Source organism: Sinocyclocheilus rhinocerous, unplaced genomic scaffold (assembly GCF_001515625.1).
Source record: "Sinocyclocheilus rhinocerous isolate Xijiao unplaced genomic scaffold, SAMN03320098_v1.1 scaffold514, whole genome shotgun sequence".
Lineage (NCBI taxonomy): Eukaryota > Metazoa > Chordata > Actinopteri > Cypriniformes > Cyprinidae > Sinocyclocheilus > Sinocyclocheilus rhinocerous.
The window spans coordinates 146,467-162,673 of NW_015658605.1; the positions used below are offsets into that span (position 1 = coordinate 146,467).

Below are 16,207 nucleotides of genomic sequence, written 5' to 3' on the forward strand. Positions count from 1 at the left end.
TGAACATTTGGGTGGCATTATGCAAATATTTCCATATAGTGTGGGTAGATATGTGGGGTGTGTTAGAACGAGCCGTTTTAGGGGGGCGTGGCAGAGTCTTAACTTTGATAAAGAATTTCTCTTTGGTTTTGAGACTTTAGTCTTTGCAACTTCAGGGATCTTATCTATGCACAATCAGCTTGTAACACTCCAAAGAGAAAGGAAAACTTGAAATCGCATCATATGACCCCTTTAATATAAAAATAAATACAGCATGCTTTTATACGGGTCTGACACCAATTACCAGTTAACAAAACTCAAAGGAATGTGTACAGGATCTTTGAAAATAAAATTCCCAAAAGGATCAAATATCTCAGTAGAACATCAAATTTAATTTAAGGAAAATGTGTGCTTTTAGTACTCTTAAAATAAAGGTTCTTTATTGGCTTCAGTGGTTCCATAAAGAACCTTTAACATCCATGGAATCTTTGCAGGTTCTTAGTGGAAAAAGGTTCTTTAGATTATTAAAATGTCCTTCACACTGAGAAAAAAAATGGTTCTTTTAATAACTGTTCACTGAAAGGTTTTTTGAGGAACCAGAAATGGATCTTCTATGGCATTGCTGCAAAAATAAACGTAAACATTACACAAATCTAACAAGAATCAAAAATTCTGCAATTTCAGTTCTAGTATGATTCATAGATGATTCTTATTAGATCCCATTGGGATTCCAAATTATGAGAGGACAGGAATAGGATCCTGTATACATTCCTATATATGATCATGACCATGGGTAAAATACATAATCAAGAGTTATTCTGTAACTAAAAGGGAAGGATATTATTCCAATATTAGTTGGAAATGGACAAGATGTCAGAGGAATTTAGAAGTTAATGCAGTGAGGTGAAACGTGGGCTAAGAAAGTACAACATCCAACAACATAACTTTGAGGCACACCTTATACACAATTAGTATATGTACCTCTATGCTTAAATGTTTCATTTTTATTTTAAAATCCAGCTTTTATCATAACCTACACATGCTCACTCAGATGATTTTTATAGGCCACTATTGCTTTCATTGTCCAATAAATTATTTGAGACATTGATCCTTTAAAACGCACTTACTAGCTGTAACGAAACAGGTTATCAGTATATTTTTTTGGAACAGAACGTCTTATATATTAACAAAGTTGGATCTGATGGCCTCAATACTGCTTGACAATATAATTCAATATTTTGATTCATCTTATAAGACATTTATAAATTCAAACAACCTAATAACTGGTTCATTCTCAGGAGCGGTGCTTTATCTCCCAATGACTTACGATAGCTATTATTAACAAGATAGAATGTAGTCAAATTATTTATTAACAATTGTTTAAAATAGTCTTTTATATCAGAATATTTGTCAATTTGTGTCAAATTCATTACCAAAAACAAAACCTTTCTATCTACCCAAATTCTGCATTTATTGAAATTATTATATTTTATATAAATAATTATAATAATTGAGTGATGCTATATGAATTCATATAGTTGTCTATTTTTAAGTATATCTATATCTGTTTTATAAGTTTATGGATTCACCATTTTTAACTAGTTCAAAAGTTTGAGGTCAGTATTTTTTTCTTCTAAAGAAATTTTTTTCAGCAAGAATGCATTCAACTTATTAAAGCAGCACAACTGTTTTCAGCATTGATAATAATCAGAAATGTTTCTTGAGCAGCAAATCAGCATATTAGAATGATTTCTGAAGATCATGTGACACTGAAGACTGGAGTAATGATGCTGAAAATTCAGCTTTGATCACAGAAATAAATTTAAAACATTAAAACAGAAAACAGTTATTTTACATTGTAATAATAGTTCACAGTATTACCGTTTTACTGTGATTTTATCAAACAAATGCAGTCTAGGTGAACTTAAAGGAATAGTTTACCCCAAAATTTCTGACATTTACTGTATGAATTTCTTTCTTCTGTTGAACAGAAAAGAAGATGTTTTGAAGAATGTTGGTAACCAGTCAGTTGCTGGTAGCCATTGACTTCCATAGTATGGAGAAAAAAAAATCAAAAGTCAATGGTCAAACTTTCTTTAAAATGTCTTATTTTTTGTTCAACAGAAGAAAGAAATTCATACAGGTTTGGAACAACTTGAGGGTGAGTAAATGACTAATTTGACTAATAAAATGACTAATAAATTTCTTCATTTTTGGGTGAACTATCACTTTAAGAGGCTTTCAAAAACATTAAAAACTCTCAAAAACCACAAACATTTGAACAGTAGCGTAATACTTTAGGATCAGGCTTAGGAATGCTAAATAACTATTTGTACTTAGAAAGGATATAACTGCATATTTAGGATTGAGGGTAATAGTTTAAAAACTGGCAACTTTGTTGATCAGTAATGGTGTTCAGGCCTGAGTTGGAAAAATCTGTTTTTTTAACTGAATCCCGTTGGTTAGGAGGATTACATTAGCACAAAGTGCAGCAATATCCTGTACCTGGAGGGAGGAGCGAGTCAGACTCACTGCTTTACTCTCCGCAGACTCGCACATTTGACTATTTGAGCACCTCCCCTCTTCACATCCACAACATCCGGCTATGGCGGAGAGCAGGTGGGGCGGGAGAGGAGAGGAGCGGATCCAGGGGAGCACAGAGAAATGAAGGGATGGGAGTGTGAATGAGTAACAAGGAGTAACGGAACAGATGGAAGAGGGCAAAGTGAAACAATTAGGTGATGTGTTAACGGAAAAGAGATCAAGTTCAATAAGCAGAACGTGCAATATAACACACAAAACAAGAAGATAGCATGGAGAAGAGAGGCATGGTTCAGGAGAAAATAAATGGGGGGGATATAGAGAACAGGATAGAAAGAGAAAAGCAAATAGCATCAGAAAAGGCCAGCACAGAAGGATGGGCACATTCACAGTCTGGGCAAAGAGAAGTTTAATTCAAGTCGAGCGCATACAGGGAAACGTGACATGAACCATATAGAAACGAATGATAATGAACATCAAATGAAGTTATCAATGAGGGTTAACTGGGACGCCCACAAAGAGGAATCACATATGAAATCCACCCGGTGATGTCATTTCCTTTACAAGATCTGAAAGTCTCATTCCTAAAAGTCACAAGCAGCACAGGCTTTGTACAGAATGAATACTAATGCATTGCTTACCACATACTCCACAGTATACACTGCATAGTGCTTACTACACTGTAAAAAGTGGTAACCTGCAATTATTACCTTAAATATACTTCATTTTAACCCATAAAAATGGTTTTGTTGGTATAAATGTTTATAGGTTGGTTTAGTGATGTTGCATAATATTTTTGATTTTACCATTTTTTTCAGTGTATTTAAAAATAGTATGTGAAACAATACACTCTAAAAAAAAAATGCTGTGTTGTTTCAACCCAACTTTGGGTCAAATACAGACTAACCCAACTTTTGGGTTAAAATTTTAATTCAAAAATTTAACTCAATGGTTGGGTTAGTCCATATTTGACCCAAAGCTGGGTTGACACAACACAGCATTTTTTTAAGTGTATGCAGTATTCAGTGCTTTAAACAGTAGTATGCAACACAGGACTTCAGTATGTTTAATTTAGTGAGTGATTTCCAGTCATGTTCTTGGAAATACATTTAAATGAAATTAATAACACAATCAATAAATTTAATTTAAATAAAATATTCCAACTTTGTGCGAAATGTCACACCATTTGTCAGTCAGATTAAATAGTGAGTAAAGAAAAAGGTGTTAAATATGGGTTGATGATTTTGGAAATGGATTCTTCTGTATACTGCAAATAGGTCAGTATTCCATGCATACAGCTAGTTTGCACAGTACATACTGCATACTGCAGAAATAGTAGTATGAGTAGAGTAGCATGGTCCTATTAAATGGCACAACATTAGGCCTGCAAAATGCAATGTTATTTTTCTGCAAATCACACTGAACATCATTAATTCTGGTTCTGACTGATTCCTCTATTTGGAACGGAAAGAAAATCAGGAAATGAAAAAAGTGCCCAAGAGAAAGTATAACAATGATGCACTGGGGTGATATTAAGCACTGAACTCCAATGATATGATTACTTAAAATTCTAATATTAAGGACAAATTTATTAAAAGTTTCTAAAGTTTAAAGTGCATCTATACAGGCTTACAAGCTTCTCACATTATCCAGAGCATGTATTGTCCTCCCAGCATTTCAGTAACTTGGGACATGTTATTTATCCTTACAAATGTCCTTTTCTTCAATAACCTGGAGAACTCTTGTTGTGTTTCTTAAAGGTGAAATGTTTAATTTCCTGTAAAGGATTCATGGAGCATTCTTGCAGATACACTATAATCTTCAGTCTTATGTGGAGCACATCTATATGCTGCGTCTTCTATAAGATCTATCATGCAAAAAAAAAAAAGGAAAAGAAAGAAAAAAGAAAAAAAACGTAGGTGTTTCCTGGTCTAAGCCTTTACTATATTCAAGCATCTAGCAGCATATTCCTCCTCAAACCACCACATACTGTCTGTCCTGGCGTAACAAGCCCAGCTAACTCAAAAGCCCACCTTGCTGTCACGGCCCAGGATGGCATAGCTCATGTACTGTTCTCCATCAACGTCTGGCTCATTGATATCCTGCGACAGCCCTTCTATGATGAGCTCCTGACCCCCTTCCTCCCCTTTTCCTCTCCGGACCACCTTCCTCACAATCTACGTCACGGATGGGTGAAATCATTGACAATTGGTGGATGAGCCGAGGGTGCATGAGAAGGAATGAAGGAGAAAATGAAAAACAATGTAATAAACATGCAAAAGTAATGTCAAAGTAATTTGCAAGTCAGGTTCACCTTGGGTGACCATATGTGCCATTTTTCCTGGACACATCCTGGCCAAGATTTCTATATTGTCTAAACTAACCAGGTTTTGGCTTTGTTTACTCTGCGTAGACCAATCGGTGTTATGATATCAAAGTACTGTGAGAGCTATAGAGAGCAGACGCTCCTTATGCTTTCGAATCGCTCTCGCAGTTCTTTGATGTCATACACTAATAGTTCTGCACAGCACTGCTTCAAGTCAAACACACCTAATATGTGCGTTTGTGAGGAATTTGCATTGCTTTGACCGTTCTCTGTAGATCCCACCTTCTCACGCGCCACGATTGGTCGATTATGTACAATTCCTGCATGTTATTGGTCAAACTACTTTTCGATCATTACCTTCAGCCAGTATGAAAACAGGAAAACAAAGCCAAAACCTGGATATTTTAGGCAATATAGAAATCCTGGCAAGGACGTGTCCAGGAAAAATGGCACGTATGGTCACCCAAGGTTCACCTTCAAGAGTATCTCAACATAAACATGCGTTTCTTTGTCAACCGCTACTGAATTACTCTGTTCAATTTTTACTTCATGTTGACTTTAAGAACTGTTTCAAAATTTAGTGAGCTGCCTTGCTGTCTGCTACCTATACAGACACCTTCCTAACCCCATGTGGCACATTTAAGTGCTTTACATAGACACATAGACAGTATAATATAATGCATAATATGTTTAAAATAATGCATTTGGATTACACAGCTTTAACATAAAGAAACTAATAAACTTTATGTGATGCATATTTGTCATTCATAGATGAATGAAACTCCCTAAGCCGTTTATTAGAAACACTCAGCTAGCAGCATTGACTAGTTTTCTGTAATTTAAAGGGGCTGTATATAGAATTCAGAAACATCTTGGTTACGTATGTAACCCTCGTTCCCTGAAGGAGGGAACGGAGATGTTACGTCAGAATGACGTTAGGGTTAGGGTTAGGCTAACCCTAACCCTAACCCTAACCCTAACCCTAACCCTAACGAGCCAATGGACAATATTTGTGTACGAGATTTCCATTGTGAACCCCTCCCGCACAGCGGGTATATAAGGAAGAGCGTGCGCAATCGCACATTCACATTCAGGGACGTCTCTGTTCCCTCCACATAATACTCTGGATAACAGAGGTTGCATGAGAAGGCATGATGTCCTCGAACCGCGCCCTGCTGCCTGCTGGCGACCGAAAAGGGTGATGAGAGTGGCGAGGCACAGCGTCGCACACTGCAATCCGCACCCTCTTGGGACCCAGAGAAAGAGGAAACTCCTCTTTTCATGAAATTTTGGGTACCGCTGACTGTGAGGCCAGTGGTGGAACAGAACTCAAACTTAACAAAAGATTCTCCACCCGGCCCTTCTCCGGGGGAAGGAGTGGTGCGATCACCATCTCCTGAAAAGCAGGATCTTGTATCCCTAGGTCACCTGACTCAGGGACGCACTTGGTCTGATGCTATACAGGCCTGGTAGGGGCCGAGACGGGCTGCACAGCTTTCCTGTGGCCCGCTCCACACTGCGGCTTAGGTGGAGGCTACTGCTGTGGCCGTGTGGGAGCAGAGCTGGGGGCCGCAGGAGGGCACCCACAGTGACAAACAGATGGAGGGGCTGCAGCCGGTGGCAAGGTGGAGACAGCAGCGGGCCGCCGGGGCAGGGTGTACTTGATTGCCTCCATCTGCTTTTGTGTGGCCAAGAACTGTTGGGCAAAGTTCTCGACTGCGTTGCCGAAGAGGCCAGCCTGGGAGATCGGGGAGTCAAGAAATTTGTATTTGTCGGCCTCCCTCATATCTGCCAGATTCAGCCATTGGTGGCGTTCCTGGACCACCAGGGTGGACATTACCGGACACAGGGACCATGCAGTGACTTTCATCGCTCGTAGGGCGAGTTCTGTCAATGTGTGCAGCTCCTACATCAAACCTGGGTCAGAACTAACCTCGTGCATTTGTATTAGTGCCTTGGCCTGAAAAACTTGCAGGAGGGCCATGGCATGCAAGGCAGAAGCAGCCAGTCCAGCAGCTCTGTAAGCCTTGGCCGTAAGTGTGAACTTACAGGCCTTGGATGGGAGATGCAGATTACCCCGGCAGGCGGAAGCACTCTGCGGGCACAACTGCATTGCAATAGCTCTCTCGACTTGGGGGATCTTGACGTATCCCTTGGCTGCTCCACCATCGAGGGTAGTGAGGGCAGAGTAGGGTGCCCTCCACGACTTAGTTACCTCTTTATGCACCTCCGGAAAGAAAGGTACCAGGGATGGATGCTGATGGTCAGCGTGTTGCACCCCCAGGTACCAATCATCCAGCCTCAAACGTTCGGGACACAGTGGAGGCTTCCACAAGAGTCCGATGCTCTCGGCGGCCTGGGAAAGCATAGCTGTCCGCTCTGGGTATGACTTGGTCAACGCTACCTTCCCCAAAGTGGGCAATGCAGCCAAATCTTCATACTCTGAGGACTCTAGCTCACCCTCCGATGCAGCGATTGACATCCAGTCCACCGCCTGAGCCCCGAATGAGACGCTAGGTCCCCCATTAAAAGTACCAGCACCGTCATCCGGAAGCTCCACAGCTTGCGATGTGCTAGAGGAGTGAGGGGCCCACAGAGACATACTCGGCAGGGGAGCCCTCACTGTGATCCTCAGGCCACCCTGGCTATTCGCTGAAGTAGTCTTCCCCGTGAGGAGGAACTAGATCAGGGTATAGCAGAGGAGACTCCACCTCGTTTGAGGTACTCGAGCCTTGAACACAACATCACAATGGTCATTTTCCCGCAATGGGAACTTGACTCATCCACGAAAGCCAGCTCAGCGTGCTTTAAGTCAGGCACGTGAGACAGCGATTGTGATTGTCAGACAATCCAGAAACACATGGGTGGAATGACATCTTTAAAAAGATGCAACGTCACATTCGTGTCACTCTTTTAGGGAGATTGCTCTTTTCAAGTGCTGAAGCACCCAGGGGAAGGTCGCAGCACAACTGACATACCGTTACTTATCTGCAGCGTGCAGAAGGCTCTTTTAGAAAGCTCCAGTGGCAACAGGAAATGCACCAACGAACGCGACCACCGCTGACGTGCCGTCACACCAACACCATTTTACAGAGCTTCCAAACGCTCGTACTGCACACTCTCAGACGATTGCTTTAGAACACAAACGCTCGGCTCTGAAGCAAAAAGCTGAATGTACGATTACACACGCTCTTCCTTATATACCGCTGTGCGGATGGGATGCGCGATGCAAATCTCGCATGCCAATGTCCATTGGCTTGTTTTGTTACAATCAAAGGTGATTGAGCTCTCAGGGGAGATCCCAATTCGTCAGTAATTCTGATGTAACGTTGAACGTGACTGACTGAAAGGCAAAAACATCCTGAGTCCTACGTCTACGAGGGCAGCTCATTAAGCTTTGGAACAGAGCAAGAATTTTTCAATTTTCATTTGCAAAGCTTAACAAAATGATTACTGAGATGCATTTGAGATGGATTTCAAATGCGAATGAGCGGAAATGACTTTGCTGCAGGCAAAGAAGCAGGATGAGACTGCTGACCTTTTTAGTGACGATGTTGCCATGCTCATCTGTAAATTGCTCCTCGCTCACTTGCTCTCCTGGAAGATCCTCTGCCTCATCACCCTAGATGAGATATGATAAAAGCAACTTAAAAAGGTGACATGGTCCTTTGTGTGCTTCACTCATTCTTTGGTTTGACATGCTCGCAACCATCCTGTGTCTAGTCAAAATATGTTGGCTAAAGGTCAAAATGATCCGTATTTAAAATCCGCCTTTAAAATTAGCAGTGTATCACTATTCAACTACAACGCTCCTATGCAAACAAGGACTCCAGAGAGTGAGCATCAGCTGGCTGCTGGTTTCAGATTTCACACATTCACAGCTTAAAGCTGCTGTTAAGGGAATTATTCTGCTCTCTGTAATAAACATATTTTAAAAGGATGAATATGTATAGTCAGATTTATTCCTCGGTGCACCATTGCAATCTGAGTAAAAACAACAGCAAATTACATACTTATAAACACAACATAAATGATTTTAAATGAAATACTGACAAACCACCCATACAAAAGCTAAAGCTTTGATACAGAGGTCAATGTATCTATCATGAGTGGGATACATCACTGTTTACCAGTGTTTCCAGCTGGTATTGTGGATTTGTGATGCAGGGTGATAGAAATGCCAATACCAAATAAAAATAATGAAAAAAGCACAATTTAATGATTAAATGCATGAAATGAAAACATTAAAAAACTAGTCATTAAGTCTTACATTGATTATATTTACTAGGACATCTACAAAGTATTTTAACTTTGTTACTGTATTTTTTTAAGTACCTGTTATATATCAGAGTATTTTTCATTTGGGAAAGGTTTAATCTACTACATTCCAAAGCATAATATCATACTTTTCCCCCCTATTATATTTAATTAAAAAATGTTGCTCCTTGTTATGTCGAACTGAAGAAACTGACACCTGCTCCCAGATGTGATAATGATATCCGATTCACAATCAAACTGATTCTTTTCAATGAACCCGTTGAATTGTTTGCAAATTGCAATGAATGATTCATTTGTGAAATGTACTGATTTGATTGCAGCTGTTGATGATATAAATCAATTGCATTCTTCCTAAAATGTTAACAGATTTTACCCCATTTTACAAATCCGTTTTTATATAGTCACCAGCACCACACATTTACACACATTGTTTTTCTTCATTTTAAAATACTAAATAGTATATTTTATTTTCACTTGTTTGCACACTTGAATTATCAGTAACTTAATTAGATATTTTAGTATACTGAAGTTTAATGTTTTGACAATGCATGTTTTGGTATTAAAATTACATTTTTGCTTATTTGCAGATCAGTACATACGTGTCTTCTTCCAATAATCTTCCTTATTAAAATTGCAAAATAAGTAAACATTGTTCAATGGTCAGTAGTCAGTACATTTTAATTTTAATACTTAAGTACAATTAAAATCAACTACTTTTGTAATTTTACTCAAGTTAAATTAAAAAGAAGAACTTATATTCTTAAAGAAGTAATATTTTGTTAGGGTATCTGTACTTTTACTCAAGTACTTGAATTGAGTACTTTGTCCACCACTGAAATTATTCTTTTTTTTATTAATTATAATTTTTTTACTACTGAAATTATTAATTTTTTAATTTTTTAATTTTTTTGTGAAACCTCAAAGAAACATATTTTTAAAACCTATTTTCACTATTAACCAATTTTCACTATTAACAAGTTGCTTATTAGCATGCATATTACTAGTGTATTGTCTTTGGATTAGTACTTATAAAGCACATATTAATGTATTATTCTGCATGAGCATATTTTAGATCCCTTAATCCACCCCATACCTAAATTTAACAACTACCTTATTGACTATTAATAAGCAGCAAATTAGGAGTCTATGGAGGCAAAAGTCGCAGTTAATAGTTAATAGTTAATAGTGAGAAATGATCTCTAAACTAAAGTGTGACCAAAAAAAGCATGTCCATGACCCCTTTAAAAAAGTATCCTCCAGGAGGTCAGCAGACAGGAAAGGTTGCCAATCGTTTATTTAATGTATAAAACCTAACAAATTTACAAAACAGTTTATGTGAAAAGTGCAAGAAAGATGTGTCTGAGGAATGTTGGAATTCAACATGTGTCAATGACTAGACTAACCTCTAATACAGAGCCTGTAACATCCAGTGTTTAGTGCCATATGGCTGCTTTAACATTCACAATAATGTTCTATAAGAATAATTCTTTACTCACACCGAATCAATTATTTGTGCACTGTACTACTGTTCTTACAGACCACTGGCATTTCATGCTTGTTTGCAGGAGTGCACTCAAATGAGGCCAAATGAAACTGAAACTAACCACTCAAGCATCACTGTAATCCCCTAGATTTACAACCTTACACATTTCACTACAGCTGAAGTCTCTCTTTTAGGGCAGCGTCTTTAAGAAATATTCCGGATTAAATATCGACAACAACCATCGGTACCTTCAATATAACTCTGCGGCGCACAACTCGAGTGGTGACATTTTCCTCTTCGTCAGCCACACTTTCATTCTCACCCAGCTCACGATCCAATTGAGTGTGAATGCAGGCCAGCACCGATCGGACAGAGCTGCTGGCGATATGCAAGACGTTATGGCAGCTGATGACCATGAAGGCCAACAGCACGAAGCTGAACAGCAGTTCAGTCACTAGTGCCCACATAGTGTGGCGTCACTCTCACACAAGCACTCAGAAACACGCTCCAACAGCGAGGTGAGGTCCAGAGATTTGGGGAATGATGTTATCTTCCCCTAGTTTCCCCTAGTCTTCCACTCTTTCCACAGCTTTCATTTGAAGAAAGCAGGCAATTCTTAATCCGAGCCTATTCCTTCCTCGGCCATTTCTTTATTCAGCTGTGTTGGGAATGTGGTTGGCTTTAGCTTCCTTTTTTGACTGCACTCTCTCTCTCTCGCTCTCTCTCAGCTTTCCAAAAACACATCCCTTCTGTCCAGTGTCTGATTGCACATGTGATCTGTATGCTTTAAATACCCACAATGTGAGGACAACTCTCTTGTTGCGGGCCCTTAGTTTAGGAGTGAACGAACAGCTGCTAACATTTCAACAACAGCATTTTCACACCAGGTGCCTCCTTTGGTTTACATGTAGTATTACAGAGTTAAACTAAGCAGACATTTGCATCAATTACACAATAGAAATTTTCGTCAGAATGTTTGTGTCAGATTACTTTCAAGTTTCATGCTAATTATTAAAAACAAAGACGTTTTTTATTAGACTTACACTACTGGTCAAAAATTCTGGGTCAGTAAGATTTTTAAAATGTTTTTAATGTGTGTAAAAATAGTACAGTAAAAAAAAACAGTAATATTGTGAAATAGTTTTACAATTGAACATAACTGTTTTCTATTGTAATATATTTTAAAAAGTAATTTATTGTTGTGATGCGCAGCTGAATTTTCAGCATCATTACTCCAGTCTTCAGCGTCACATGATCTTCAGAAATCATTCTAATATGCTGATTTGCTGCTCAATAAACATTTCTGATTATTATCAATGTTGAAAACAGTTGTGTTGCCGAATATTTTTTGTGGAAATCTTGATACTTTTTTTCAGGATCTTTAAATGAATAGAAAGGTCAAAAGAACAGAATTTATTTAACAGAAATCTTTTGTAACATTATACATGTCTTTACTGTTACTTTTAATCAATTTAAAGTGTCTTTGAATACAATCGAGCAGGAGCAGCACTTTAGATGACAAGTAGATATAGACAAGTTCTATATTTAGAAACCAATGGGTTGTGTCCATCTAGGGGCTGGCTGTACTCTATATGTATCTCCCTCTTTCTCTCTCTCTCTCTGTGTGTGTGCCACCACAAACGAGTGCAAACAATTGTGTCCACTAGAGTTTCTAGCAGCCTTAGGGAAATAAATGCTTTTCTAAGCAAAAACTTGATTGATATTTGTTAGAGCTAATTATCCATGTCTACTTATTATAAGCCACTTTGGGCTTGTTTTTTAATAGAGTCACTTGTAATATGGTCTGTCACAGACTCACAGACACATTTTGGGCTTGCTGGTGCTTGGTCTCCATAGCACAATGCAGTCAAACTGACCACTATGACTGACTGACCACCATGCTAACTGCCTGTCAAGACCTGAGGCTCCACCCGAACATTACCTTTGTAACGTTTTATTTAAAATTGCACAGCAGTAATATTGAATAGAATTAAGTGCCATTTAAAATCTGTATTTACTTTTACTATTACATTTTACTATTTACTATTACATCGATAAAAGCAAAATACTACTCTAGAGTTTATTTCTCTTGTGAACTAAGGAGCTATGGACGTTGGATACTTTCCTGAGGTAAATGCAGCGTTACATGTTCACAAGCTGTTTTGTTGCCCGTGGTTGATTCAAATGAGTCATGATGCATTTTAATAATTTGTACTGTATCTTTCAACATACCTTCTGAAGTTTATTCACAGTGCTATAGCTAGTAGTAAAGTGGAAAAGGTGACCTGTTCACTCGTGCTCCACGGTTCCGCGTAAATACAGTTATTTATTGGTTAGTTACTCATTGACACTTTTTGTTCCATCTTGAATAACATGATGCTTCCATAATGCGTTTGTATCAGTATAGCGTTGTTTGCATAGCTGAATTGTAAAGCGCTGTTTCTCTGGCATTTTCAAAGGCATGTAAAATATAATACTGTGCCTTGGCTTGATACACAGTCTAATGGTCTAACGAAATCCAAATATTTGACTGTACCAATTTTTATAGCCCTTATATTTCCTATTTGAGCCAATGCAGATGAATGAGTAAAGTTATTTCAGGGTGAGACCGCCATAATTTGTAAAGCAAAACGTGATTGACTATCGCAAGAATGCGCTACGATTGCGCAGTAAAGTGTGGCTGTTATCTGATTGGCTTGAGTAGATGGTGGGTGGAGACCACGTATTTGTGGATTTGTCAGCACGTCTTGACGCTAGAAATGTTTCAAAATCCACAAATGAATGCCAGGCGAATTTGTGTTAAATTGTGACACAAAAAAGATATTTGTGAATATGTTTTTTATTTGCAAATCTCATTTTATTTATTTATGAATTTTAATTAATGTTTGTGAAACTAAGATTTTTTTGTGGACCTCATTCACAGATTAACATAGGTTTCATAGACAATTGGACGAGTTTTTGGGGCAGACCTGACCTGTTAAAAAGAGATGGTCTTCATCCCTCCAGGGGTGGTGCCGCGCTTCTCTAGAAATATGGCACATAGTCTTAGAGTTTGTACTTGACTAACTGGGCCCAGGTCAGGAAGCAGACAGACTGGCTAAACAGACCGTCTGCTAGCCACCTCACATCACAGAAGTCAGTAAATTTTTCAGCACATAGAGACTCCTACACCTAGATATCATACTAAAGAGACTGTATCATACTACAGAGTGTCTGTTCCCCGAACTAGCAAACACAACAAATGTCCAAACCAGTTTAAGGGTAACAATTTGTGATGTGCTCTGTTTGACAGTAACCTGGCTAAAACCAGATGATTACATTATTTAAATGAGTCTACCTCCCAAGATTACGGTTATAAACATGAGCTGCATCCAAAAAGTAAAAGGGGAGGTATTGCTACAATTTATCGTAATATTTTCAGTATTTCTCAGAGTTTTGGTTTCAAGTATAATTTGTTTGAAGTAATGGTGCTTCATTGATAAAACCCCTGTGACATTTGTACTGGCTACTGTATATAGGCTACCTGGGCACCATACAGACTTTATCAAATAATTTGCTGATTTTCTATCGGAGTTAGTGCTGGCTGAAGATGAAGTCTTAATCGTTGGTGATTTTAATATCAATGTTAATAATGAAAACGATGCATTGGGATCAGCATTTTTGGACATTCTGAACTCTATTGGGCTCAGACAACATGTGTCAGGGTCTACTCATTGTCGTAATCATACTTTAAATGGTATCTGTGAGGATTTCCAGTCAGGATTTAAACTGTATCGTAGTACTGAGACTGCTCTCATCAGAGTTACAAATGACCTGCTCTTATCATCCGATCGTGGTTGTATTTTTCTATTAGTGCTACTGTATCTTAGTGCTGCGTTTGACACTATCGACCACAACATTCTTTTGAGTAGACTACAAAAATATGTTGGCATTAGTGGAATTGCATTGGCATGGTTCAAATCTTACTTATCTGACCATCATCAATTCGTAGCAGTGAATAATGAGGTATCATATCACAAGTGCAGTATGGAGTACCACAAGGCTCAGTACTAGGACCGCTGCTTTTCACTCTTTTCAAGTTACCCTTGGGAGATATAGGAAACATCAGGAAACATGGTGTTAGCTTTCACTGTTATGCTGATGATACTCAGCTCTGTATTTCTTCACGGCCTGAAGAAAATATAATTCGCAAAACTAACGGAATGCTTAGTTGATATAAAAAACTGGATGACTAGTAATTTCCTACTGCTAAATTCTGTAAAAAAAAAACAAAAAAAAAACTGGTGTTAATTATTGGACCAAACACCTCCACATGTAATAATTTAGAACACTGTCTAACACTTGATGTCTGCTCTGTCAATTCTTCTTTATCAATTAGGAACCTAGGTGTGCTATTTGATAGCAATCTTTCCTTTGAAAACCATGTTTCTAGCATTTGTAAAACCACATTTTTCCATCTTAAAAATATATCTAAATTACGGCCTATGCTCTCAATTTCAAATGCAGAAACGTTAATTCATGCATTCATGACCTCAAGGTTAGATTATTGTAATGCTTTATTGGGTGGTTGCTCAGTGCGCCTAATAAACTCCAGCTGGTCCAAAATGCAGCAGCTAGAGTTCTTACTAGAACAAGGAAGAATGACCACATTAGTCAGGTTCTGTCAACTCTGCACTGGCTCTCTATTGAACATTGTATACATTTTAAAATCTTTTTAATTACTTATAAAGTGCTGAATGGTTTAGCTCCTCAATACTTGAGTGAGCTCATATCGCATTTTAATCAGGGACGGACTGGGAGTAAACAACGGCCCTGGATTCTCTCCCAAATAGGCCCACCATAGCTACAAACAGCCGCTACTATCTCACAATATTACAGCAATCAATGTATTGCATTTATGGCAAATAACATCACAAAACCCATGGTGACCCTGCTGAAAAAAAAAAAACCAATAGAAACCATCACAGAATTCTAATGGTTTCCACTACAAATGGCATTACAAACATTACAAACCATCAACTTTTAATCATTAAAACCATTAAATAATGGTTTCCTGTAGTGTGTTTTGGGACATGTTTTTAGGATTTAGTGGTTTTAACAATAATAATATTTAACAACAATAATAGGCAACCAATTACCAGTAGAGACCAATAGGCTCCATTACAATTTCCATTATAACCAGTAAAAGCATTACAAATTCTATTGATGGTTTCTATTGTTGTTGTTTTTTCAGCAGGGGATTGTAATAAATGTATTATTATATGAACTTAAATACTTGAAATCTACATAAAAAGAGCAGAAAGCAAAAATGTATATGACATAATAATAAACATAAAATCTAGAAACCTGGGCCCGTATTCACAAAACATCTTAAGGCTAAAAGTAACTCGTAACTCGCCGATTTAGGAGAAAATCGTAAAAATAATAAATTTAGTCAGTCCTAAATTTAGGACTCTTAAATTTTTTATCTAAAAGTATTTCACAAAGCATTTTAGCGCTAAAACTAGCTCCTAAATCTGTGAAACATCAGGAGTAGTGAAGAGGACTCCTAAGTCACTAAGACCAAATCTGAACTATCCTAAAATGGCTGTTGCCAGCAA

The 16,207-nt window shown here is 38.1% G+C and overlaps 1 protein-coding gene across 2 annotated transcripts in view; it reads right to left on the reverse strand.

Moving 5' to 3' along the window:
- Nucleotides 1-16,207, reverse strand: part of LOC107722748 (ankyrin-1-like) — a 138,628-nt gene that overhangs the window by 3,234 nt on the left and 119,187 nt on the right. The window contains exons 42-44 of one of the 2 annotated variants that reach the window (XM_016531214.1): nt 8,385-8,468; nt 4,554-4,697; nt 2,485-2,582 (exon numbers count right to left, since the gene is read on the reverse strand). In XM_016531214.1, coding sequence (XP_016386700.1) covers nt 2,508-2,582; nt 4,554-4,697; nt 8,385-8,468 — 303 coding nt within the window. In that variant the 3' untranslated portion in view covers nt 2,485-2,507. The remainder of the gene's footprint in view (nt 1-2,484; nt 2,583-4,553; nt 4,698-8,384; nt 8,469-16,207) is intronic. The other variant, XM_016531215.1, reaches the window with a different exon arrangement.